Below are 27,366 nucleotides of genomic sequence, written 5' to 3' on the forward strand. Positions count from 1 at the left end.
GCTTACAGCTAGATCTCACTCATTGCTCTTTAACCTCCTCAGGTGTTCAAGCCTATGAGATATGCAGACACTTCAAGAAACCAGCTCTGGAGAATCTGGTTCTCTCAGTTCTCTTCAGATCTGCATTTCTGAAGAAGAAGTATTAAGATAATTTTTTGTCAATTGTATTTGTTGTCTAAGAGGGGTGGGTGTGTTCTCCCAGAGAAGTATGGGGTGGAGAGAGAGATGCTGTTCCATTTATACAATCAGGTTGTCTTGTCCCTAGCCACCCCAGGAAGCATTGTGTTAAGTGCGTGGGGTCAGGAGTGGGAGTGCAGTCAGCTGCTACATATTCCTCGTGGGCTACACGTTTCCCTCATGGCCAGTCTTTCTTTTTTCACTTCTGCAGGGAAGTAGTGAATTGCAGCAGCTTGACCCTGGAAGTTGTCTCAGGCATTTTCCCACCTCCTTTGACTGTTGGAGTCCTGGTGGCACAGTAGTTAAGAATTCGACTACTAACCAAAAAGTCAGCAGTTCAAATCCACCAGTCGCTCCTCTGAAACCCTACACTGTCCTATAGCATCGCTATGAGTCGGAATAGGTTTCATTTAGTTTTGGTTTTTGACTAGGAACACATCCGATCCCAGCTACAAATGGTCCCTGTATAGATGAAGCTATGTAGAGGAGTCCTAGGCTGTTAGACACCCTTCCTCTCCTGCATTGTCCTCCCTACTCCCTCACTGGTCCCAGTGGCTCTGTCTCTTGGCAGATTTGATCTGTGTGTCCATGTCCTGGAGAGTCAGTGGGCGCTCATTTCCCAGGGTCGTGATGTCCTTGGCCTGGCCTGCTTCTACTCTGCCTGCTTAGATCTGCTGCTCTACGGAAAAGGTAAATCTTGCCCTGGGTCTGATGTTCTCCTGAGTGATTCAGACCTCGGATGGGGCCCTAGGTGTGGAACAGAAGCAGTCATGAGCCTGTCCCTCAGGCATGGCTGAGGCCCCTGGTTCCCTAAGGACTAGGGACCACTGTGGTTCAGGGGTGTCTGCCTTTCAGGTTTTCTTTCCACCCCTGTGCCCCATACCCTCTATACCCAGTTCCTGCCTTGACAACATATACTAGCCTGGTTACCCTTTCTGCCCACAGGATTGCTGTGTCGACCTTTTGGGGAATGTCTACGTTTCATCCAGCACTATGAGCACAGCTGTGTTCTAACCTCTCAGAGCAATGTCATGCTGGGGGTCCACTCTTCCCTGGCCATATGGTAATATGGGGCACGAGAGTCTGACTCAGAGTCTGTGGGGAAGGGTAGACATGTAAGGACACCCTGAGATCATTTAAGCTATCTCCTTTACCCTTCCAGGCAGGACAGTTCAGCTGCCTAACTTACTTTTAAAGATCATTGACCTCCCATACCCTACCATCTTACTAGAAGGGTTCTCTAGGTTGAGGATGAAGTTCTATAGGCTGAGAGTTAAGTAATACGGTAACCTTTTGAGTGGATGAGTATTACATTTAAGTGCTCTAGTAACCTATGGCAAGGCTAAATATCACTGTTCTCTTTTTAAGTGTCATTGCATGTGAGTTCCCAGTATCACAATTCCGATTGTTCAGGAGGTCTTAGAGCCTTCAAGAAGTGACGATTTTATGAAAGAGCCGTGGTTGGCAAGCAGGGGATAGAGCTGAGAGCTGTTACTCTTTCCCTCCAGGTTTGCCCAGGACTCACAGTGGGACCTGTTTGAACACCACCTCTCCAAGGCTTGCCAGTTGGTGGAAAGAACAAATGCCTCATTATTTGGTTCACATGGTTTTGTTCGATTCCTTGAATGCCAGGTGCTGATGTTGCACAAAATGCCACAGAGTGTCTTCACACACATCCCCCCAGAGACTTGCAGCCAGACCCTCAAGGTACCTTTTTCTCCGCTGTCCTTAAGCTAGCAACTCATTTAATTATACTCTCTGTTACTCTTTCTACCACCTTCATCTCTCCCTTACTCTTCTCTTCACTGGCTTTGTCTCCTTTTCCTACTTGAGCCTTGGGTTTCTCCACCTATGAATATAGTCTTTCCACCTACTTCACCCACTCTCTCAGATAGTCTTGAGTCTGGGTCAGGACTGGATTCCTTAACTTTCCCTGTTTGCACAGCTACTACCAAATTCCAATTAGGTCTTCTCAGTGGACCCACCTTATGGCTCAGTTTGTAATTTGCACATCTCCCTACAGCCCTGCCATCTGAGTCTAAAAGACACATTCTAATTCCTCTGTATCCTAGAACCAGATTTTTGGGCCCACTTTGTCGTCAGTACCTCCTCCCTGTCCCCCCAGTCCTCAGTGAGGACTGCTGTAAGTTCTGGCAGTTAGGGAAAGAAGTACAAATCCCTGAGCTAATGACCCTTCCTTTCCTTTCAGTACTTTAAGGAGTTCTTCTCTCGATGTGTCACCTGCCCTGTCTATCACCAGTGGGTCTCTGAGCTTAAAGCATCTGTAATGAAATGTGGAAAGAGAGAATCCATGCCCTTGACTAACATGTTAAGACCTTTTGACACCTGCTTGACCAAGATTTGGATGAAGGAAGAATTCCTGGAGGATAACAATTCTTATGAAGGACATTTAGGAATAGAGGGTAAGCATTCCTTCCTGGAACCCTTCTCTGAGAGTCATAAAGAATAGTCTCAGATTCTTAGTCACAAGCAGCCAAAGGTTGCACCTCTAAAGTAAAGGAACACACAGATATGAGGAGTTAGTCCTTGCTCCAGTAGTAAGCGCATCTCACTGGTGCTGGACCCAGTCTAGGCAGACAAGGATCCCATAGATTCTTAACCAGAGCAATTTCTTCACTCCCTCTCAGCCCTGTGTTTCCACATCTATAACCTTTAGGCTTAGAAAGTTCTTCCTTGGCCCCGGCTTAAACAACTATGTCATTCCCTTGGAGTGACTGCATGGCCACTAAAGGGAAAAGAAGGCCTCAGAAGTCACAATGCAGTGTCTATAATGGTAAGATGTGGGACAAGAAAAAAGAAAGAGAATATAGTTCCTTGACTTGGGACCCAGAACACCCCCCTCCTTTCCCAAGACCATGAGTTAAATTTGTAATTGCTGAGAACATTCTTTGTGATATTCTTTATGTGCCTGCTTTCAGGATTTGACAGAGTGGCTGATGTCAAGGAGAATATGGATGAAGGAGAAATTCAAGAATGTGTATGTTAACAACAACAAAACATCTGAAGGGACCATGATTCCCTTTATTGTCTATAGCACAATCCAATAGGAATTGCCCCAAGCTCTCCTTATTAAGAAACTGTATAGTGTACATATTAAATATATTAAACTTTTACAGTCACTACTGCCTATATCTTTGTCAAAATAAAAGTATATTTGTGAGAGCACAACCCTTAGATCCGTCTTAAGTCTCAGCAGTCAGTAGTGTAACTGTAGCAGAAGTTCCAACCAGGGGCAGACAGGAGGCCTGAGAGGCTTTGGGTTGAACTGATTCCATCTTACACAAGGTGAGATCCATTAGCAGATGAGAAAATACACCTCTAACCAAGAGGTTGTCGTTACTTAAGGAAGGCTGGCGGTGCGAGTCCTTTGACGTTGCCCCTCTTTGGCCACAGATGTGGTAACAGGCTCCTACGAAGGCCAGGAGTCTTTTGAGAGGTACAGACAAGAAAATGCACCCAGTTTAATGATGGGTTTTGACAAATGTATACACCCATGTAACTAACCACTACCACAGTCATAATAGAGAACATTTCAGTCAACCTAAAAAGTTATTTCAGGCCCCTTTGTACAGTCTTTCTTACCACCCCACACCACCCCACCCCACACTTCCACCACTCCTTGCCACCCCAGGCCCTGTCCTAGAACATAAACATTCATGATTATTTTCAGTGTCTTTTATATTCGTGGTTATTTCCCCTTGTTATTTATTACTTCATTAAGTTATCTAACAGTTTTTTTGTTTCATTTCAAAGAATGAACTCTTTTAATTACCAGTTCTACCATTTTTCTTCTTAGACATTTGAGTGAGATGCTTAATTTTTGTTGTTAAGGGTATGAATTTTCCTCTGAGCATTTTTTTAGCTGAACTCCAAAAGTTCTGATATGAAGCAATTTTCGATATTCTTTGGCCCATCTTTTTATTTTCAGCCTTTTAAAATCTTTTTGTACTAAGTATGTATGAAACTACAGTCCAGAGTTACGTATAATAGGTGAGTGTGATCGTTAAGGTTGTGTGTCAACTCGGCTGGACCATGATTCTCAGTGGTTCGGCAGTTGTATGATGATGTGATCCCTTCCATGATGAGGTTCGATATAATGTGATCACCTCTATGACAGGATCTGCTGTGACTGGTTAATCAGTTGTCAGGGAGTTTCCTTGGGGGTGTAGCCTGCATCACGTGTAAGTGGACACTCTGGCAAGACTCACAGGCTTTTGCTTTTGCTCACTCTGGATCCTGCAGCTGGCTTCTGTTCATCTAACCTCTAGTTCTTGGGACTTGAACTGGCTGCTTGCCTGCTGGTCTTGGGATTAGTCAGGCTTTGCAACCTGTGAGCAGGGAGCCCTGCCATTTGACCTGCTGATCTTGGATTCACCAGCCTCTGTGGCTGTGTGGATCAAGAGAGGCCTCTATTCTGACCCACAGACTTGGGATATTCCAGCCTCTACAATCATGTGAGCCATTTCTTTGAGAGATAGATTTATTTATTTATTTATATGCTTCACTGGTTTTGCTTCTCTAGACAACCCAGCCTAAGACATCTGATACCAAGAGTGGTTCTAGAGAAACAAAATCTAAGGGCGAGTTTTCTAAATTGATTCTCAAGTCTGTTCAATCTTAAAGGTGTTGACAACTCTGCTTCCAGCAGTAAAGAGGACACCACTAATCCATGAGGTGAGGTGGTAACAGAAATAACACAAAATATCACAACCAGTAGGTCACATATTGGTGAAAGGCAAGGCTCTGAGTGACAATACGTTTGATATCTTTCTACAATTTTGTCATAATGAGAAGTATAAGGAAGCTGCTTGGTTGGTCCTACTTTCGCTAAACAAAGTGGTGAAAGAGATTCAGATTAGTTCAGGACTTCAGAGTCAAAGCTCAAGCACTGCATAAACGACCTCAAAGTTTCCACTTGTGCCTTGAAAGAAAGCCTTTTTTCTTGTAGTAACAGCTGATGTCGCTGAAAACAAAACCCAGAGTCTTACCGTAAGAGTGGCTGAATTCCAACACCAACTCAATTCCCAACCACAAGTGGTGTCTGAAGTTAAAATGAGAGCATTAATTGGGAAAAAATGGGATCCTGAAACTTGGGATGGGGACATATGGTCACATAATCAGGAAGTGGGAGCACTGAGCCCCTAAATTCCATTGAATCACTCCTGCCAATAAAACCATTAGCCCCTCCACCCCATCTAATGAAATTAATCCAGCTGTGTCTAAAGAGTCTTTGTGTGAGTCATTGCCTGAGGCAGGTGCTTACAAGACAATGCTGAATGTTCTTAAAACACATCCCCATCACCCCTTTTGGCGTCTAGACCTATTACTCGACTTAAGTCCCAGCAAGCCCCAAAAGGTAAAGTACAAAGTGTGACCCAGGAGAAGGTATGCCACACGCCAAAAGAACTGCTTGACTTTTCTAATGTGTACAACAGAAACCTGGGGAATATGTGTGGGAATGGCTATGAAGGGTGTGGTATAATGTGCAAGGAACATAAAGATCAATCAGTCTTAGTTTATTGATATGGGCCCGCTAAGCACAGATTCTTCATTCAGTTTTTCAGCTCGAGAAGTTAGAACCAGATATAATAGTTTATTTAATTGGGTGGCTGAAGCATGGATTACATGTGGCCTACACTAAATCAAGTTGAAGTACCATGCCTGCCTTGGTGTACTGTAGGATAAGGTATCAAAAGGCTTAGGGAGATTGGCATGCTAGAGTGGATTTATCAGATTAGACCCACAGACCCACACATGAAGTGTCCAGAGGACACACCTTTTACCACAATGGTGAGGAACGAATTTGGGAAGGGAGCCCCAGCAACTTTGAAGACTGCTATGATTTTGAGTCAAAATCGACTTCACGGCACTGGGTTGGGTGGGTGATTGTTATTTTATGTAAGTCATATTTGACAATGGGAGCTGCCCTAAGACACCTAAGTACAGTGGGGCTGATTGGACCCAGTGGTAGTAGGGGGCCCAGTGGTGGCACTCAATCAACAAAGACAAGGTGAGCATAGTTATTGTAATGGACAGTGGAGTCAAAGCAATGATCAAAAGAGTCTGACTCATATGGGCTTATGGCATTTGACTGCCTAAGTCATGGTATCCTGGGAGTGAAATAGGAAATCTACTGAATATTTATTTGATCTTTACAAGCAGAGTAATTCTAACTTGAATTGCCAGAATAGTCATGGTCCCTCAATCAATTCTCAGACTTGAGTGAGTTTACAGGCCTTGAATGAAGGAGAGGCCAGGTCCCCTTGAGAAAGGACTCCAGTACACTGCCAAAAACTTTTACTGCTAATCTTTCTCCCAGCCTTCCCTGAAGGGATCTGTGGCCTTTTATGAGAGTGACTGTTTATTGGGGAAAAGGAAATAATCAGAATTTTAAGGGATTACTGGATGCTGACTCTGAGCTGAGACTCATTCCAGGAGACCTAAAATGTCACTGTGGCCCACCAGTCAGAGTGGGGGCATATGGTGTGTCAGGTTATTAATGAAGTCTTAGCTTGTGTCCGTCTCACAGTAGGTCCAGTGGGCCCCTGAACCCATCCTGTAGTGATTTCCCCAGTTCCAGAATGCATAACTAGAATAGATATACTCAGCAACTGGAGGAACCCCCACATTGGATCCCTGACAAGTGGAGTAAGGCGTATTATGGTAGGAAAAACTTGAGTGTAAGCCATTAGAACTGCCCCTACTTAGGAAATAGTAAACCAAAAGCAATACCACTTCCTAGGAGGGATTGCAGAGATTACAGCCACCATAAAGGACTTGAAGTATGCAGGGTTTGTGATTCCCACCATATCCCTGTTCAACTCACCTATTTGGCCTGTGCAGAAAAACGGATGGATATTGAAGAATGACAGTGAATTATCAAAGACTTAACCAGGTGGTGACTCCAGTTGCAGCTGCCGTTCCAGATGTGGTTTTACTGCTTGAGTAAATACATCTCCTGGTGCAGCTTTTTATCTGGCTAATGACTTTTTCTCCATACCTGTCTCAAAGGACCACCAGAACCAGTTTGCCTTCAACTGGCAAGGCCAGCAATACACCTTCAGTTGCCTTCCTCGTGGTTATATCAACTCTCTCGCCATATGTTATAATGTAGTTTGCAGGGACCTTGATCACCCTTCCCTTTCACAAGATGTCACTATTACATTGATGACATTATGCTGACTGGACCTAGTAAGGAAGAAGTGTCAATAACTCTGGACTTATTGGTAAAACATTTGCATGCTAAAGGATGGGAAATTAATCTGACAAAAATTCAGGTGCTTTCCACCTCAGTGAAATTTCTAGGGGTCCAGTGGGGCATGTCAAGATATTCCTTCTAAAGTAAAGGATAAGTTATTGCATGTGGCTCCTCGCACAACTAAAAAGGAGGTACAATGCCTGGTGGGCCTCTTTGGATTTTGGAGGCAACATATTCCTCATTTGGGTGTGCTACTCCAGCCTATTTATCAAGTGACTCAGAAAGCTGCTACTTTTGAGTGGGGCCCACAAGAGAAGGCTTTGCAACAAGTTTAGGCTGGTGTGAAAGCTGCTGTGCCACTTGGGCCATGTGATCTGGCTGATCTAATGGTGCTTGAAGTATCAGTGGCAGATAGAGATGCTGTTTGGAGTCTTTGGCAGGACTCTGGGTGAATCAGGAAATGCTGGTGGCGTAGCAGTTAAGAGTTCAGTTGCTAACCAAAAGGTTGGCAGTTCGAATCCATCAGGCACTCCTTGGAAACGCTATGGGGCAGTTCTACTCTGTCGTATAGAGTCTCCATGAGTTGGAATTAATGGCAATGGGTTTTTTATTGGTGAATCATAGCATAGACTCTTAGGATTTGGGGGCAAAGCCCTGCCATCTTCTGCAGGTAACTGGTTTCCTTTTGAGAAACAGCTTTTGGCTTATTACTGGGCCTTAGTAGATAGAAACTGAACGTTTAACCATAAGCCACCAAGTTACCATGCAGCCTGAGCTATCTGTCATGAACTGGGTGTTGTCTGACAGAGCTATAAACTTAGACATGCACAGCGGTGCTCCAACATTAAATGCAAGTGGTATATGAGATCAGGCCCAAGCAAGACCTGAAGGCATAAGTTGCATGAGGAAGTGGCCCAAATGCCTGTGGTCTCCACTCCTGTCACATTACCTTCCATCTCCCAGTCTGCACCTATGGCCTCATGGGGAGTTGCTTATGATCAGTTGACCAAGGAAGAGAAAACTCGTGCCTGGTTTACAGATGGTTCTACGTGATATGCAGGCACCACTCAAAAGTGGGCAGCACCAGCACTACAGCCCCATTCTGGGACCTCCCCAAAGAACAGTGGTGAAGGGAAATCCTCCCAATGGGCATAACTTCCAGCAGTGCACCTGTTTGTTCACTTTGCTTGGAAGGAGAAATGGCCAGATGTGTGATTGTATACTGATTCATGGGCTGTGGCCAATGGTTTGGCTAGATGGTAAGGAACTTGGAAGGAACACGATTGGAAAATTGGAGACAAGGAGATATGGGGAAGAGGTATGTAGATAGACCTCTCTGAATGGGCCACAGAAGTGAAGATATTTGTGTCCCATGTTAATGCTCACCAAAGGGTGACCTCAGCAGAGGAGGATTTTAAAAATCAAGTAGGTAGGATGACGAATTCTGGGGAAACCAATCATCCTCTCTCCAGCCACTCCCGTCGTTGCTCAGTGGGCTCATGGACAAAGTGGCCATGGTGGCAGGGATGGAGGTTATGCATGGGTTCAGCAACATGGACTTCCACTCACCAAGGCCGTCTTGGCTACAGCCACTGCTGAATGCCCAGTCTGAGTCCCCGATACGGCACCATCCTTCGAGGTGGTCAGCCATCTTACCAGGTGCCTACATTTTCTTGCCTTGGTTTTGTGTGTGTTTCTGGTAATTTGTGTTGTTGTTAGGTGCCTTCAAGTTGGTTCTGTGTACAACAGAACGAAACACCGTCCAGCCCTACACCATCCTCACAATTGTTATGCTTGAGCCTATTGTTGCAGCCACTGTGTCAGCCCATCTCCTTGAGGGTCTTCCTCTTTTTTGCTGACCCTCTACTTTACCAAGCATGATATCCTTCTCTCGGGACTGATCCCTCCTGATAACATGTCCAAAGTCTGTGAGACATTTTCTCACCATCGTTGCTTCTAAGGAGCATTCTGGCTGTAATTCTTCCAAGACAGATTTGTTCATTCTTCTGGTAGTCCATGGTATATTCAACATTCTTCACCAACACCATAATTCAAAGGCATCAATTCTTCGGTCTTCCTTATCCATTGTCCAGCTTTCGCATGCCTATGAGGTGACTGAAATCACCATGGCTTAGGTCAGGCGCACCTTGATCTTCAAGATAACGTCTTTAAAAAGGTCTTTTGTAAGGACAAATATTGTATAAGATCACTATTATAAGAACTTGAGAAATAGCTTAAGCAGAGAAGAGAATATTTTTTGATGGTTACCAGAGTGGGGAGGGAGGGAGGGAGAGGGCTTTTCACTAATTAGATAGTACCAAACCAAAAAGCCAAACCCAGTGCCGTCGAGTCGCTTCTGACTCATAACGACCCTATAGGACAGAGTAGAACTGCTCCATAGAGTTTCCAAGGAGCTCCTGGCAGATTCGAACTGCCAACCTTTTGGTTAGCAGCCGTAGCACTTAACCACTACGCCACCAGGGTTTCCTAGATAAGAACTATTTTAGGTGAAAGGAAAGACAACACACAATACAGGTGAGGTCAGCACAACTGGACTAAACTAAAAGCAAGTTTCCTGAATAAACTGAACACTTTGAAGGCCAGCATAGCAGGGGCGGGGGTTTGGGGACCATGGTTTCGGGGACATCTAAGTCAATTGGCATAATAAAATCTATTAAGAAAACATTCTGCATCCCACTTTGGAGACTGGCATCTGGGGTCTGAAGCGCTAGCAAGCAGCCATCTAAGATGCATCAGTTGGTCTCAACCCACCTGGAGCAAAGGAGAATGAAGAACACCAAAGACACAGGGTAATCATGAGCCCAAGACACAGACAGAGCCACGTAAACCAGAGACTCCATCAGCCTGAAACCAGAAGAACTAGATGGTGCCCAGCTACAACCGATGACTGCCCTGACAGAGAACACAACAAAAGAACCCCTGAGGGAGCAGGAGAGCAGTGGAATGCAGACCCCAAATTCTTGTAAAAAGGCCAGACTTAATGGTCTGACTGAGACTAGAATGACCCCAGAGGTCATGGTCCTCAGACCTTCTGTTAGCCCAAGACAGGAACCATTCCTAAAGCTAACTCTTCAGACAGAGATTGGACTAGACTATGGGATAGACAGTGATACTGGTGAAGAATGAACTTCTTGGATCAAGTAGACACATGAGACTATGTTGGCATCTCCTGTCTGAAGGGGAGATGAGAGGGTAGAGGGTCAGAAGCTGGCCCAATGTACTCGAAAAGAAATAGAGGAGGGACGGAATATGCTGTCTCATTATGGAGAGAGCAATGAGGAGTATATAGCAAGGTGTTTATACATTTTTGTTTGAGAGTCCGACGATTTGTAAGCTTTCACTTAAAGCACAATAAAAATTAAAAAAAAAAAAAAAAGTCTTTGCAGCAGATTTTCCCAATGCAATGTGTCATTTGATTTCTTGACTGCTGCTTCCGTGGGTGTTAATTGTGGATCCAAGTAAAATGAAATCCTTGACAATTTCACCCTTTTCTCAGTTTATCACAATGTTGCTTATTGGTCCAGTTGTGAGGATTTTTGTTTTCTTTATGTTGAGGTGTAATCCATACTTAAGTCTTTGATCTTCATCAGTAAGTACTTCAAGTCCTCTTCACTTTCAGCAATCAAAGTTGTATCATCTGCATAATGCAGGTTGTTAATGAGCCTTCCTCCATTCCTGATGACCCCATCCTTCATATAGCCCACCTTCTAGGATTATTTGCTCAGCATACATATTGGATAATTATGGTGAAAGGCTACAACCCTGATGCACAGCTTTCCCGACTTTAAACGGTGCAGTATCCCCTTCTGTTTGAATAACTGCCCCTTGATCTATGTACAGGCTCCTCATGAGCACAATTAAGTGTTCTGGAATTCCCGGTCTTCTCAATATTATTCATAATTTGTTATGATCCACCCAGTTGAATGCCTTTGCATAGTCAATAAAACACAGGTAAACATCTTTCTCGTATTCTCTGCTTTCAACCAGGATCCATCTGACATCAGCAGTGACATCCCTTGTTCCACGTCCTCTTCTGGATCTGGCTTGAATTTCTGGAAGTTCCCTGAATAAAATTAGAACAAGTTCACGAAAACCAAAGTACTACTTTGAGTATATCCCACCTGAATTTAGAGACGATCTCAAGAATAGATTTAACACACTGAACACTAATGACTGAAGACCAGACAAGTCGTGGAATAACATCAGGGACATCCTACATGAAGAAAGCAAGAGGTCATTAAAAAGACAGGAAAGAAAGAAAAAAAACAAAAGGTATGTCAGAAGACTGAAACTTGCTCTTGAACATAGAGTAGCTAAAGTGAATGGAAGAAATGATGAAGTAAAAGAGCTGAACAGAAGAGTTCGAAGGGCAGCTCCAGAAGACGAAAGTATTATGATGACATGTGCAAAGACCTAGAGTCAGAAAACCAAAAGAGAAGAACATGTTCAGCATTTCTCGAGCCGAAAGAACTGAAGAAAAAAATTCAAGCCTCAAGTTGCAATATTGAAGGATTCTATAGGCAAAATACTGAACGATGCAGGAAGCATCAAAAGAAGATAGAAGGAATACACAGTCACTGTACCAAAAAGAATTGGTCGACGGTCATTTCAGGAGGCAGCATATGACCAAGAACCAACAGTACTGAAGGAAGAAGTCTAAGCTGCACTGAGGGCACTGGTGAAAAACAAGACTCCAGGAATTGATGGAGTACCAATTGAGATGTTTCAACAAAGGGATGCAGCTCTGGAAGTGCTCATTTGTCAATGCCAAGAAATTTGGAAGTCAGCTACCTGGCCAACCGACTGGAAGAGATCCATATTCCTATTCCCAAGAAAGATGATCCAGCCCAATGCAGAAATTATCAAACAATCTTGTAATTTAGAAGGCCGGTATTTTGATTTTAGAAGTTATTTTCATAACTATGACTTTTGTTGGTCTTCTTAGACCCCCTACCATGAGTAAAGATGCAATTTATGTATTTCCTTCCTTCCCTCACCTCCACCACCCAATTGATAGATGATATTGTCTTCCTTTGTATTCTCCTTTGTACTGTTAAATATAAGCAGGTTCTAAGAAATTCTAAATACATTTAGACCAGAGAGTTCTTTTTAGATTTTATTCTGCCTCTCCCCTCACCCCCAGGCAGTCCCTCATTATCTGATCCAGGGAGAATGAAGGCTTAGTTGATTGGTGGACAGCCTGACCACTGCTGGCTCCCCACAGGACAGAAGTAAAACTTGAGTTCTGTCACCATCTGAGACTCTATCAGGGGAAGCTCAGCACATCCTGTCCGAGCTCCCTAAAAATAGAATCATAAGACTTAAGTCAGCTGGGAGCTCAAGGCACAGCCCCTGTTCTTTCTTCTGATGTGTCTAGGCCAAGTTTAGGGACCCTCCAGATTACGAAAACCTCTCTCTGCCTAGCTGTCCATGACTGTAACAAGACTAGATTCCTGAACACCTCATCCCCTCCATTAAAGTCTCATCCTGATATGGGCAAATATCTTCAAATTGAACAGTTTCAGAAGAAATTCTGGAAGGAACCTTAAAGGCCTTCCTTCCGCCAGCCTAGATGAGCTTTCCTTCACACTTGTCCATAGCCACACTTATACCACACCACCACCACTTGGTCCCCAACCCTACATGCCTTTATTCCACGGGCTTTTCCAGAGTTCAGGCCAAAAGGAACTGTGCTGCCACATCACCACCCAGTTAAGAGAGCACCAGCTCTAGTAAAACTTGACTCCTGCAAAGGTCTTTTATCTCCTGTCTTCTCTTTCAGTTTCTGCCCTTATTTCTCTTTCTTTTCAGCCTCATCTCTCACACTGTATCTGTTCTGGGTTTCCTTTAATCATTACACCACCCCTCTAATCATAAGGTGTCACTTGTTTACAAGGTGTCAAGCAGAAAGCAGAAGAACTTTCTATACTTAAACAAATGATTTTGTACTTTTAGGCATCATGAGAGAGGCAGGTAATACATTTGAGGAAGTCTTCTTGGTGCCTCTTGAATCCCCACTGGCAGGACAAGTGGCAATTATGCCACACAAACTCTGGGCCAGAGTCTTTTCACAGGCTATGATTGGTCACACTCAAGCCCTTTCCTCCCCTGTCAATCACCATGAAGTCACACATCATCATCATTTAGGGTTTATTTAGCCCAGTGCTATAATGGTAGAGGAACCATCATGGTGGGTTCCCCCGAGACAGACACCCCATTCATATCTGAGCATCACTTTCCTGGTCACTAAAGTCAAGGCATCTGATTACATCCTAAAACCCCTAGTTGCTCTGATATTGTAGGGTATAGCGTGTGAGCTGGGTGGGTGGATACATTGAACCCCTGGGGATGACCTCTGTGAGAATACAGTGTGGTGAGCAGCTTAGCTGGGTGGAGTCTGGCTAGTAGGTGGATCCTGGGCTGGTTCACAGGAGGCCTCTCCACCTTTGTCGCCTCCAGGGAAGATGACTGTGGCTTATGTCACAGGCTTGGAGGAGATCGGGGCCTTAGGAGGCAGAGGGGGTGATGGAGGTGAAAGTGGGGGTTTCCCTGATAGGGGATCAAGAGGTAGGCTGGTGTAAGTGGTATTGTCAAAGGAGGGTGGTGAGTCGAGCCTAACATATGGTACATCCGATGGCAAATCAGCCGGTCCAGAATCATTGTTGTGGTGACCCACCGAGGAGGGGTCCTGTAATAAAAGCAGGCAAATCAGGAAAAGAGATGATGCCTCCCTGTGCCTCAGTTCCTTTTGGTGCATAGCCTGGGACCAAACTGGCTCTGTCTCTCTCAAATCCTCAGTGTATCCATGAGTAAGAGAGCTTCACCAGGTTCCTTTTGAAGATTTTCAAGCACTGAGTTTCTCCCCACATCTGGGAAGATGGGATACCAAGGGAAACCGTTGGTGCCCAATCTACAGCATTTAGGAAGAGGGTTTAGACCCTGACTTTTTCTACCCCATCGTCCTGGGGCCTCCTAGTGAACATCACAGACGGAAGGTCTGGGGAATATGGTGTTGGGGGCCGGCAGTGTCCTTACCATGGCTGGAACTCTGTTACTCTGGGATTCGCCACAAGCTGCAAGCCTGTTCCCTGGCAGGACAGAGGACAGCAGCACCATCTGGTTCCTGTGCTGACTCACAGCCCAGCCCCCACTCTCTTCACAGCCTCTGGAGCCTCGTTCCTAGTCCAGGCTGACCTTCTTCCACCATGGCCACCACCAAACCTTTACCCTTTCAGTCTCTCCAGCCCCGCAGACTACCCTAACTTTCCTCACCCACTTACATGGCTTCCACAACTCCCTTCAACCTGCCTCCCTAAGCCCTGTTCCCCATCTCCAATCCTACTGCCCCACCCTTTCCAATTCTTTTCTTTCCCCAGGCCTTTTCCCACCAAATCTCCTCCCTCCCTTCCATTCTTCAGCCATGTGAACCCTGGGGTATGGGCACCTTACTAAAGTCTGATAACCCCATTTGTAGGGGGAGCAGACCTAGACTCCTGGCCTAGTCTGCAGAGCTGGTTGATAACAAGACCAGTGGGACCAGGCTGGGATAGATAGCTACCTACCTTTCCTTTTGGCCATCACAACAAACAGCACCACTGCCGCAACCAGCAAGGCCAGCAAGAGCACAGAGCCCCAGATCAATGGAATGCTGAGAGACAGAAAGGGACAGCTGGCTTAGCCCTGAAGCCTGCAGGGGCTGCTTGCCAGGAGCCCTAGAGCAGTGGCAGAGGGTTCACATTCTCCACAAGCCACAGTTGGGAGAAAGAAGATTTTTGGAATGAAATGAGGAGGGCAGACTCAGCCAGGGCAGAAGAAGCGTGCATTCTCAGGGTACACTGACTGAAGACCTACCCATCACTAAACTGGGATAGAGAGGTCTGCCTGATCAGAGGTTCCCCAGCGTGGAAGGAATGATAAGGTACCCCCTTTTGATTTTGTCTGGGGCTCTAAGCAAGTCATATCTTCCCCACCATCCTTCTCCTGGCCACCCAAATCCAGTTCTTGTCAGTACCTCTTCTCATCTGGGCTGGGTTCCAGAGGGCTGGCACTGCCCACGGGATCTGAGGAGAGCTCACCAAAGGGACTGCCAATCTCGTAGGTTTCCTCTGCTTTCTCTTCTTTCAGGCTAGGAGCTGAATCAGAAGGAAGTATTTAATGAGCACATGCCAGTGTTGAGGTCTGAGGGACTGAGGATGTGGATCTGAGGAAGGAGAAGCTTGGAATGTTCCTGGGGGTCAGGGAACAGCACTGGCTCTTCGTGTCCATTGTTGTTAGGTGATAGCTGCCCTATAGCACAGAGTAACTGCCCCATAGGGTTTGCTGGGCTGTAATCTTTACAGAAGCAGATTTCCAGGTCTTTCTCCCGCAGAGCGCTGATGGGTTTGGACCACTCGCCTTTCAGTTAACATACCAGGTTGTGAATATACCCCCCTTCCCCTCTATAATCAGTGGCGTCCCGTGTTTCTTTCACCTGCTTCGCCCTGTACTCCTCTGTCTTACCAGGCTGTTCAGACTATGTAGAAACCACTCTGGGTAATCTCTGTCCACCTCCCCTCCCCACCACAGAATAGGGTTCTCCTACCCTAATCCTCAGTGGTGACCTTGCTGCTGTCTTTCATTGGTCTCAAAAGAGGCCTCAGCACAGCCTGTTAGTCCTTTTATTACTGCGTGACCTGCAACCGTGTGACCCCACCCACAAGCTGGCTGAGCCCCATCTGAGCTCTGCCTTCAGGATGTAAGGAGAGGAGCCCTGGTGGTGCAGTGGTTAAGTGCTTGGCTGCTAATCAAGAGGTCCACAGCTGAACCCACCAGCCACTCCGCAAGAGAATGACGTGGCAGTCTGCTTCTGTAAACATTACAGCCTTGGAAACCCTACGGGGCAGCTCTACTCTGTCCTATAGGGTCGCTATGAGTCAGAATCGACTCGATGGCAACAAGTTTGATTTTTTAGGTCAGCCGAAATAGGATGCAGCACCAGTTGACTCTTGTTGAGAGGTTTGCTCAGATTCTGATACTTGATTTTGTGACAGGGCTTGTCTCACTGGACCTGAGGTTCTATCTTGGAAACCTGACTGGTCCTTCCAGGCCCTCTGGTATGGTGGCCTTGCCTTGTTCTTGAGAGATTCACTATTCCTGCTCCCAACCCATGCCACACCAGGAACTGGAGATGCCATGGCCCACTTCTTGCTGCACACCCTGCTGCCTAGTGGGCTGCGTACAATGGGCCTCTCTGAAGACAGTGCTTGCCTGAGCCAACCCTACCTTCTCCCCGGATGCCACGCTCCACCTGCCTGCCCGAACACCCATCCTCTACAGCCGGGTGGGTTCTCTAGCTCCTACCCCATTGCAGTCGGTGGGGTGCTACAGGTACCTGTCACCTTTTTCTAGTGTATCACATCCTGACAAATTTGCCTTTTAAGTTACCTGACTTACGAGACACCAGAACATCAAGGAACAAGGAATTACCAGAATTACTAGATCCCAGTGTGTCAAGGAATGAGGATAAAGGGTGGTTTAGGATTAGCAGGAGTATATTTGTGATATGTAATACTAATCATGGACTCAAAAAGGATTCTAATGACAACTTAGTATAACCCTCTTATTTAATGGAAAGAGAAAAAAGCAAGAAAATGTAAGTATCTTACTTTCATTATTTGGGGATCGGGCATAAATTACTTGTGTAAAAAAAGACCTACAAATGAATAGAAGACAATATAGCAGCCTCTGGTAGCTGGCCATTTTCCCTCCAAACACCATTTACAGAATCCTTCAATTTTTCCAAAAGTTTTTTTTTTTTCCTAATACTTTAAAATTTTCTTTTGATAAAGGCGTAGACACTAGGAAGTTCTAGTCTGTGAGAATAAAACCTGTAAGAACAAAATGTTTCCTATACTGAAAATAGGATTGAGAACATTGGCTTAAATGTTGGTGACACTGTTTCCATTTTTAAAACTGAATGAGATAAAACAGTTCACGCATTGAGTCTACCTAGCCTACGGGTGAGGCACATACTAGATGCTAAGTGAAGATTTATAAAATTAAATAGGATATGAATTTAGTAACTTAAGCCACCAAACCCAGTGCAGGAATAAAAAACTGGAAGCTATCAAAAATTAATTCCAGTTTATGTGCTGAAATTAAACTTTGTTTAAAGCATCTCTAAGTAAAAAGCTGATCGCATCAAGTATGTTGAAAATGCTGGAAGAAGTGCTGAGGCCATGGGGTAGGGAAAGAGGCTGTGTTTCCTGTGGGGAAACCAGCTTTTGTGGGAGGTGGACAGGGTGCTGTTTGGCTGATTTATCACTGGCTTCCCAACCAGCATGGTTTCCGTTCCCTGCAGCGCTGGGGAAAAGATGTCTTCTCCCAATGTTTCCTCTCAGGGGTCCTTGCCTCCCAGGGGCCCCCACTAGAGGCCCAAGAGCCCAGGCAAAAGAAGGGATAACTAGCAGGTAACTCACCTGGAGGGATCACTTCCAGAGCCATGCGGTACACTGTCTGGGATCCTGCGGCTCCCTCCACCACGCAGCCGTACTCCCCTGCATCCTCCTCACGCAGGGAGATCATTTCCACCTGAAACAGGCCTCCACCAAGGTCAGTGAGAAACGTGCGCGTGTCTCCGGGGGCTCTGCGATCCACGGGTGAGGACACCAGGGGCTGGCAGCTGTCCAGCAGGAACCGGCACCACACCTTCCGAGCCTTGACATCCTGGAGTCCATAGTGGCAATGCACCTGAATGGAGTCCCCCACGGGCACCTGCAGCACCTCGGGGAGGCTGCCCACCAAGCCCTGACCTAGGGAAAGAAAGAGGTTGGAGATGCCTGGCAGGAGGCGAGGGCACTGGGACCTAGAGACCCACCTTCTGGGCCTTATCGAAGTACATGTGGTATGCACAATGATGCCAGTTATTCCTGGGCAGGGGCTGAGTATACGGGGCCCAGAGGAGTAGCTCCTTCTGAAACTTACCTGCTGGTGTCAGGAGCAGCAGCAGGAGCAAGTTGTGGCCCATGGCTACACAAGGAGATGTCAGCTCTGGCACTTGCCTGGGGAGTGACGCGGCACTCCTCTGAGGGCAGAAAGCATCTGCCACAGTCAGTCACATGGGGCTCTCAGTGACCATGGACTGGTGGGCACCTCCATGGGTGGGGATAACAAGTGCCTTTCAAACCCTAGTCCACTCGGTGCTCAGGAACTGACTCTGGGGGCAGGGCTGGCAAGGCAGGGAAAGAAGGCCCAAGAAAAGCCTGGAAGCCTGGGGGGCTGGGGCCCAGCTAAAGGAGGAGGTGGGAGGAGGATGGTAGCAATTGGGGGGCAATAGAGGAAGAGGGAAGATGATCTTCAGGGCCTTCCAAATATAGACTCTGAGATGCAAAGCTGTGAAGGAGGAAGATAAAGCGCCCTCCCTGTGGCCCAAGGCCATTCTGATTTTAAATATTTGATGAGTGACTTCCCCCCCCCCAAGCTTTCAGAAGCTTTTCTTTCTCTCTGCATTACAACCACTCAACAGGATGTTCCACCTGAATACTGGGCCCTGGGCTAGGTCTTTCGTTTATTGTGCTGGGCCCTCTTTACCAACCAGTTGTATCAATGTGTATCAGAGAAGAACTGTGCTCCATAGGGTTTTCAATGGCTGATTTTTCTGGAATTAGGTTGCCAGGCCATTCTTCCGAGGTGCAGCCAAGCAAGTTAACCATTTGCACCCCCCAGGGACTTCGGGCAGTCTTTAGACCCTTTCAATCCCACCTTTTCTTCTGAGTTGGCAAATTTCTCCTAGAGGGGTCTCCAGTCTCATGCCTGGGAGCAGGGCTGGGGTTGGGGTAGGGTCATATCAATTTTCTGACTAATAAACCATGCTGCCATTTCTACTCTATGGTGGCAATGGCTGATAAGCACAGGGCAAAATGATTGGCTTAAGTTCTTTCTGTCTTTAGATTGCCAAATCTCTCTGGAAAGATTTCCAACCCAACATCCCTTCCTGAGCTTCAAACCTGGGAGCAGTAAGGATCAGCACTTGCCTACTTCTCTCTTCTCCCTCTTTTTCTTTCTCCAGGCCCTGCCCTGCACCCCAGAAAGAGTTTGCATTACTTTCCTCTGTGGAATGAAAGTACCTTTATATCTATCCTTCCTCCTCACTCCCCTATCCTATGACTTATATTAGTAATATGTTCCTATGATAAAAAATTCAAAAAGCATAAAAAAATAATCACAGTGAAGTGCCCCACCTCCTCCAACTACTATTCTTCAGCCACCTATCTCCTCTACCCAGATATAACCAAGGTCTACTGCTCCCTGGTTTATTTTTCCTGATATTTTCTACACCTGTTGGGAATTGAATTGTGTTCCCCAAAATACGTGTTGTAAATCCTAACCTCTATACTTGTGGCTATAATCTCATTTGGGAATGCTTTGTCTTTTATTATGTTAATGAGACAAGATTAGTGCAGGGTGTGGCTTGAGTCAATCTGTTACAAGGTATAAAAGGAACAGATTAAGCAGAGCAGAGATGGGGGAAGATAGATGCCAAGCCACACGGCGATTTCCAAGGAACCAGGAAACAAGCTGAAGAGACAAGGACCCTTCCCCAGGGCCAACACAGAGGCAAACCCTTCCCCTAGAGCCGACACCCTGAATTCGAATGTCTAGCCTCCTAAACTGTGAGAAAATTAATTCCTGTTGGTTAAAGCCACCTACTTGTGGTATTTCTGTTATAGCAGCACTAGATAACTGAGGCAACAACTAAAGGTGAAAAATATATTTCCCCTTATTTTTTTTTACACAATGGTAGCGTATATCATTATATACACAGTTCTGCATCTTGCTTTTTTCATGTAACTACATAACATAGAGAATGTTTTCTCTCAGTCCATAAAGAACTATCTTCTTCCTTGTTCTTTTTGTTTTATATGATGGCAGTGTATTCTATTCTGTGAATATACCACAGTTAATTTTATCAACCCCCTATTGATGAATACTGAGGTTGTTTCCAATCTTTTTCTGTTACAAATGAGGCTGCAATGATTAGCCATGTCCATATACCATTTTAGTCATGTCTGAGTATATCTGCAAGACAAATTCCTAGGAGGGGCAGAATGTATGGAATGTCTATAATTCGCAGCATTTAAGAGCTTGGCTGCTAACCAAAAAATCACCAGTTTGAATCCACCAGTGGCTCCTTGGAAACCCTATGGGGGCAGTTTTACTCTGTCCTATAGGGTTGGTATGAGTCTGAATCAACTCATCAGCGACGGGTTTGGTTTTTTTTTTTTTTGGTTTAACAAAGCATTTCCCCATACTCTTGCCAGCATGGTGCATTATCAAACTTTAATATCTGCGCATTCAGTGGACAAAAAATAGTACTTCGGTGCAGTTTTATCTTTATCTTATTCTGGGGGGGAACGAATATATTTGCATGTATTTTAGAGCTATTTATAGTTCTTTTTCAGTGACTGTCCATTTTTGGTCATTTTTCTATAATGCTTCTCTTCTTGAGCTATGGTCTCATTACTCTAGGGCAGTAGTTCTTAGCCTTGGCAGCATATTAGAATCAAGTTGCGGGGTAGGGGGGGCTTTTAAAAAAACCCACAAGACCCAGGCAACACCCCAGACCTATTCAATTACAATCTCTGCAGGGTAGGGCCCAGGCGTTAGCACCTTTTAAAGTCCCCTCCTCATCTAAGGATTCCAATGTGTAGCCAAGACCAAGGCTCTGTCTGCCCTCAGCCTGAAGCAGTGAATGCCACGGACCCAGTAGATGGAGAGCTACAGAGTAGGCAGGACAACATGGATAATTCCCTAATTCCTGGAGTAGGATGGGGGGGTGGGGCGATCTTTAATTTAAAATCTCCAAATGATGACTCTGTTTATCAGTTAGAGCACTTGTTGCCAACCCAGACAATTAATCTATGGTAAGGATTTTGGACATGGCACAAAATCCCTGGGGAGGCAAGAGATCCAGGTCTGGAAAATAAGAAGGGACAAATGGACCCTGCAGAACCAGGGCCAAAACTGCGCCAGCCCAATGAGGACACTGTTGCCACCACTCCTGCACAGCGAAACCACAGCCGTCACAGGAAGCTGCCCTTCTTTGTGTGCCTGGCTCCGGAGTCACAGTGTTGGGGGTGCATTTGACTGGGCCAGCTGGCCGCATACCTGCGCTCCAACTGCATGGAGACTGGGAAGATGAGGGTCTGGAATTTTGCTGCAGAGGGAGAGAAGATAAATGCATGTGGGCATTCTGCCTTGTGGAGCCAGATGTGTGTGTTTCTCAATTATAAGTTGGGTTGAAGATCTAGGAGACCTTGGCATTCTGGGATTTAACCAGAAGTACATTACACATTGACGTCCCTGGGTGATACAAATGGTTAATGAGCTCAGCTATTAACAGAAAGTTTGGCAGTTTGAGTCCACCCAGAGGTGCCTCAGGAGAAAGACTTGGTTATCTACTTCTGAAAAACCAGCCACCAGTAAACCTAAGGAGCATAATTCTACTCTGACAAACAGGGGGTCACCATGAATCAGAGTCAATTTGATTTGATGGCAACTAGTAAAAAAAAAAATTACACACTCTAATTTACCACCTTTGGAGCCCATATTTGATGGTCACTGTGAGCCTGGCAGGCAGAGGCAGGTCCCTCAGTCAATGGGTGAGTCTGGTGCCCTGCCCATGTGCTCTACACCGTGTTTATTCAGACATTTCCAGAGAAGTACAAAAGGGACATTTACATTTTCCAGTAACCATTTACTATGTTGTTAGGGGGAATTTAATGACTGGTAGTGTCATTGAAATGCTGACGTATGTCGTGAGATCTATGCCTGTGGACAGCCAAGGCTCCCTCTGGGTTATTGATGTAAGGAAGTAAGTGCAGCTGTGCGACCAGACAGACCTGCTTGGGCAAAGGGAAGAGCAGAAAGTGTGGCACTGTGTCAGCAGCGCACAGCGATACTGTACAGAGGGCCTGAGAAGATGGCCAGGGTGGGGTGCTAAGGAGGAGCTGTCTGCAGAAAGGGGCCTTGGAAAAGAGAGCCACAACCATCCCAAAGAGGCTGGCCTCGGGCAGCAGGGGGAGTACCAGTAGTTAGTGAGCAGGGAGAGTGTGGATGGATGGAAGGGCAAATTGCCTGACAAAGAGGTTGGGACTTAGAAACAGTTACAGTTGCCATTAAGTTGACTTCGACCCGTGGTGACCCTGTGCTCCATGTAAGACAGAGGTCCCAGGCTGCAGAAAATTCCACTGCCTCAAGCAGCTTGTTTGGTATGCCCCGTAGCTTCACATTAACATCTTGGCTTTCCTTTCCTTAACTGCTGCCCAAAACTAGAGGAAATCGGCAGAAACCAGTTTAGGCACCATGTTGACGTTCTGGATAACCTTTGAGCTCATTAAGTACCTCACACATAGTAACTCCCCTGCCTCTGGGTGGAGTTTAACTGCCATTTTCTGAACAGGCAATGCGTGAAGTTATATTGTGCCTGCGCAGTGTAAGAGTGTTGCTGTTGTAACTTGTATGAACTTCCTGCTTGTAAACCCCATAAAAGTAACATTCCCTCTCACCCTGGATGAGGTAACAGTTCCTCTCACCCAGTCTTGGTGGCAGCAGCCCCAAATGTTCCTTTCTTTGAGCAACTAAATAAAGGCACCTTTCCAGTCTCCCACCTCGGCCTCTCCTTTTTGGGCTGGGACCAGTCACACTGAGCAGAACCTAGGATTTCCACCCAGTAACACATAGGGTTTCCAATGGCTAACTTTTCAGAAGGGGATCACCAGGGCTTTCTTCCGAGGTGCTTCTAGGCGGACTCAAACCTCTAAACTTTAAGTTAGCAGCTGAGCATGTTAACCATTTGCATCACCCAGGGACTCTAAGACCTAGAAAATGGGCTGAGAAAACTGTCCTCCCTCTCCCACTTTTTTCTTTTCCTTCCCTCTCCGAGGATGTTGAGAATGGATAATGGGAGCAGGAGCCTGAAAAGGCCACTAGTGTGTTAGGCTGAGGGCAGTAGAAGTGGTTAATAGGGTGACCAACTGTCCCAGTTTGCCTGCAACTGAAGGGTTTCCCAGGATTTGGGGTTTTCAAGTCCCAAAGGTCGCCCAAAGGTGCCCAAGACAGAGGCATATCTAAGGTATGGTAGGTGGGTGTGTGCCCTGGGCGCTGCTTGAGAGACGGGTGGGGAGGGGGTGTGCACAAATGAGCAGTTTCTACTGATCATCGTTTCCATCACCAGCTGTGAGAGATCCTTCAGCAATTTAAAACTAATTGCCATAGGCCTATTTTTCCCAGAGATACACTGCTGCCAAGGTCACTAAAACCAGGAAAGACCTGAACAGAGCCAGATGAGTGGGTCACACTGGGGGTGATGTGAAAGTACTTATATCTTTCCTGCCAATACATATCAGGCTTTCTTTGACTTCCCTACCAGGAATTTACTTTTCATGCTAACAAGCCACCTGGGAGTGTTGTGTGAAGAGGGAACTGTATTGCACATTTAATGTTGGGTCCTAAACTGGATACAGCCTACGGCTGGGGGCCTAGGACAGAGGTGACCAGGAGGATCCTGGCCTCAGGGAGGTTTCATGTTGCTGGGCATTAAAGATGAAGGAATCCAGTGTTTAGGAGTTCCTGGGTGGTGCAAATGGTTAAGTGCTCAACTACTAGCCGAAAGTTTGGCAGTTTGAACCTACCCAGAGGTACCTTGGAAGACAGGCCTGGCAATCTGCTTCTGAAAGGTCATAGCCTTGAAAACACTATGGAGCAGTTCTACTCTACACACACGGGGTCACCAGGAGTCGGAATTAACTTGAGAGCAACAAACTACAACTGTGTTCCAGACACCTGGTTAGGTGCTTTCACTAATGCTGTTTCTTTCAACCTCACAAAATTCTGTAAAGCACAGTTTGTTACAGCTGAGAACACTGAGGCTCAGAGGGATTAAGGAACTTGCTTAAGGTGTTTTAATAGGAGGCAGAGTTGAAATTGGAAACCAAGTTATCTGACTCCTTTTCTGTCTCCCTTTATGTCCCCAGTCAGGAACTCCCAGTGGTGATTTGAACCCAAAAGTGGATGGCAGAGCAAGAACAAGAAAAGCCCAAGATCCCCAAAATGAGGCTAGCTCAGTTCAAGGATGGCGCTGACAGCAGCAGTGGATTCTAGGGCCAGGCATGTGCCAGGGAGCCTCCTGTGCCCATTTTGTTGGCATTCGTTCCTGTGAGGAGGTGGGTGGCGAGGCCTCAGGTCGGGCTCGGCTCAGTCTTGGTGCCTGGACTTTACTTCCAGTCTGAGGGACCCGATGGGACCCGGTGAGGAAATTTCCGTTGCCACTGAGTCAGAGAAGCCAAGGAAAGAAGATTGCATCAAAGTCTGGGAGCTCCAGGCAGTCCCACTGAAGAAGCCCAAGTGGGGGCTGGGCGAGGCAGGGTCAGGGCCCTGCTGGGATAGGGGAATGATGTAGTGAGGCTGGAGCATGAAGGCTATATTAGGGTCTCCTTCTCAAGGATTCAAAACTCTGGCCCCCAAGCCAAGGCTGGGTGGCAAAGCAGCCACGTGTGGCTGTGGCTAAGGGACTCCTGGACTTCCCCTGCTCTGAGGCCCAGTACAGAGAGCCCGAGGATGAGGCTTACTTGATTCTCCTCTTCTCTGCAGCCCACCCTCAGGACTTTACACTAGGCTCTGGACCAGGTTCTCAGAGGAAAGGAGTCTACAGTCAGCCCAGTGTCCCTATCACTCTTGCCCAGGGTGGTGGGTGTGTATTGAGGAGATGAGTTTTCATAAGCTGCTCTGGCTGTTCCCTCTGCCCCAAACTCTCTTCCCCCAGTATCCTCGCGGTTAACTCGCTCGCCTCCTTCAAGCACTCAAATAGCATGTTCTGACAACCCTGTTGAAAACTGCACCATCCCACATGCCTTGTGCACTCCCAATACTCCTTGTTGTTGTTAGTTGCCTTGCTGTCAATTCCAACATGGTGACCTCTTGTGTTTCAGAGTAGCACTGCTCCATGGTTTCAAGGCTGTGCCCTTTTGGAAGCAGATGGCCAGGGCTGTCTTCCAAGGTGGCTCTGGGTGGGTTCAAACCCCCAACTTTATGCTTAGCAATTGAGTGATTTATGATTTGCGCCACCTAAGTATCCCTCCCCATATTCCTAGCCTGGCTTTATTTTAAAATTTCCTTAGCACTTTTTGCCTAACTACTATCTGACTTACTTATTTGTTGTGTTTATTGTCTGTCTCTCCCTCCCCCACGCCACTAGGTCCTGACCTCTGTGTTGGCAGAAATCTTTGCCTGTCTTGTTTGTTCACAGCTGTGTCTTTAGTGTCCAGAATAGTACCTGCCACATGGTAGATGCTCAAAAAGTACACATTGAGTAAACAAATGAGCAAATGAGCCAGACTGAGCTAGAAGGAAGCGCACCTTGAATGCCAAATGAAATTTGGATTTCTAGACTCGACAGGGGACCTTGGGTAAATGCCTTTCCCTCTTTGAGCCTCAGTTTCCCTTCTAAACAATGAGGGGTTTGGACCATGTCTTAGTTTCCTAGTGTTGCTATAACAGAAATGCCACAAGTGGGTGGCTTAATGAATAGAAATTTATTTTCTCATAATTTGTGAGGCTGCAGGGGAGGCTCTCTGTCAGCTCTGGCAGAAGATCCTTTTCTCATTAAGCTTCTGTCATCGCAGCGTTCCTTGGTTCCTTGGCTATCTTCCCCGACTTTATGCTTGTCTTCCTAGGTGGCATAAAAGGTTAAGTGATTGACTACTAACTGAAAGGTTTGCGGTTCAAATTCACCCAGAGGCACCTTGGAATAAAGGCCTGGCAATCTGCTTTTAAAAGGTCACAGCCCTGAAAACCCTATGGAGCAGCTGTACTCTGAAACACTTGGGGCCACCATGAGTCTGAGTTGCTTCAAAGGCAGCTGGTTTTTTGGTTTATAACTTAGAAGGGGTTAGGGTTATGACACACCCTGTGCCAATATAGCCTCATTAACATAACAAAGAAAACTCTATTTCCAAATAGGGTCATATCCACAGGTATAGGGGTGTTAGGGATGAATTGTGTCCCCCAAAATATGTGTCAACTTGGCTAGGCCCTGATTCCCAGTATTGTGTGATTGTCCACCATTTTGTCATCTGATGTGATTTTCCTATGTGTTGAAAATCCCACCTCTATGAGGTTAATTAGGCAGGAGTAGAGGCAGTTATGTTAATGAGGCAGGACTCAATCTACAAGATTAGGTTATATCTTGAGTCAGTCTCTTTTGAGATATAAAAAAGAGCAGCCAGCAGAGAGACAGAGGGACCTCATGCTCCCAAAAATGAAGAACCAGGAAAGGAGGATGTCCTTTGGACTCTAGCTTCCTGCACTGAGAAGCTCCTAGACCAGGGGTGGATTGATGACAAGGACTTTCCTCCAGAGCCGACGGAGAGAGAAGGCCTTGCCTTAGAGTTGGTACCCTGAATTTGGACTTCTAGCTTACTAGACTATAAGAGAATAAATTTCTGTTTGTAAAGCCATCCACTTGTGATATTTCTGTTATAGTAACATTAGATAACTAAGACAAGGGGTTAGGATTCCAACACACATTTTGAGGGGGGACAGGATTCAACCCAAAACAGAGCAGTAGTTTCCAGTTCTGATACACTGTGCTCTGTGACTCAAGCCCTTGTCGTGTCTCTGAAGGGGAAGTAGCATGAGGAAAGCAAAGCTGTGGGGAGATGAAACGATGAGTCAACTGGGAGCTGGATGGACCTGGAGGAAGGGGCTGGGGAGTTGTGGGGCAGAAAAATCAGCAATAATCCACGGGAAGCTGATGGTAGGGGTGAAGACAGGAGGAGTGGAGAGGAAGACTAGATGGTAGAGGAATTCTAGAGAAGGAGGCAGCACTTAGAGTGATTAGATCCAGGAAAGGCGCACAGAAAAGAATAAGAAGTTGATAGCCTGGTCTGGAGCCTGTGAGCACTGGAGGGACT

At 46.2% G+C, this 27,366-nt stretch overlaps 2 protein-coding genes across 16 annotated transcripts in view; one reads left to right on the forward strand and one right to left on the reverse strand.

Moving 5' to 3' along the window:
* Positions 1 to 3,229, forward strand: part of LOC104845806 (adenylate cyclase type 10-like) — a 63,798-nt gene extending 60,569 nt beyond the window's left edge. For 10 of the 11 annotated variants that reach the window (XM_064285645.1, XM_064285596.1, XM_064285633.1 and 7 more), the window contains 6 exons: positions 43 to 139; positions 749 to 867; positions 1,123 to 1,240; positions 1,686 to 1,884; positions 2,387 to 2,600; positions 3,117 to 3,229. In XM_064285645.1, coding sequence (XP_064141715.1) covers positions 43 to 139; positions 749 to 867; positions 1,123 to 1,240; positions 1,686 to 1,884; positions 2,387 to 2,600; positions 3,117 to 3,184 — 815 coding nt within the window. In that variant the 3' untranslated portion in view covers positions 3,185 to 3,229. Of the gene's footprint in view, positions 1 to 42; positions 140 to 748; positions 868 to 1,122; positions 1,241 to 1,685; positions 1,885 to 2,386; positions 2,601 to 3,116 lie in introns of those variants that run through there. The other variant, XM_064285649.1, reaches the window with a different exon arrangement.
* Positions 3,230 to 3,315: 86 nt separating this feature from the next.
* On the reverse strand, positions 3,316 to 27,353 carry TREML1 (triggering receptor expressed on myeloid cells like 1). 5 transcript variants are annotated; one of them, XR_010322071.1, is made up of 7 exons: positions 21,563 to 27,353; positions 17,875 to 18,207; positions 15,429 to 15,549; positions 14,980 to 15,065; positions 14,453 to 14,505; positions 5,187 to 11,480; positions 3,529 to 3,624 (listed from the first exon to the last, which is right to left on the reverse strand). XR_010322071.1 is itself a non-coding variant. In XM_064285691.1 (6 exons), exons 1-6 carry the CDS (start codon positions 21,636 to 21,638, stop codon positions 3,535 to 3,537), a joined length of 759 nt encoding a protein of 252 aa, XP_064141761.1. In that variant the 5' UTR covers positions 21,639 to 27,353; the 3' UTR covers positions 3,316 to 3,534. The 5 variants fall into 5 exon arrangements, 4 of the variants coding, with proteins under 4 accessions (XP_064141761.1, XP_064141769.1, XP_064141758.1 ...); XM_064285691.1 differs by lacking the exon at positions 5,187 to 11,480 and having other exon boundaries at positions 3,316 to 3,624; XM_064285699.1 differs by lacking the exon at positions 3,529 to 3,624 and having other exon boundaries at positions 3,815 to 11,480.
* Positions 27,354 to 27,366: the final 13 nt, after the last annotated feature.

Source organism: Loxodonta africana, chromosome 1, assembly GCF_030014295.1.
Source record: "Loxodonta africana isolate mLoxAfr1 chromosome 1, mLoxAfr1.hap2, whole genome shotgun sequence".
NCBI lineage: Eukaryota > Metazoa > Chordata > Mammalia > Proboscidea > Elephantidae > Loxodonta > Loxodonta africana.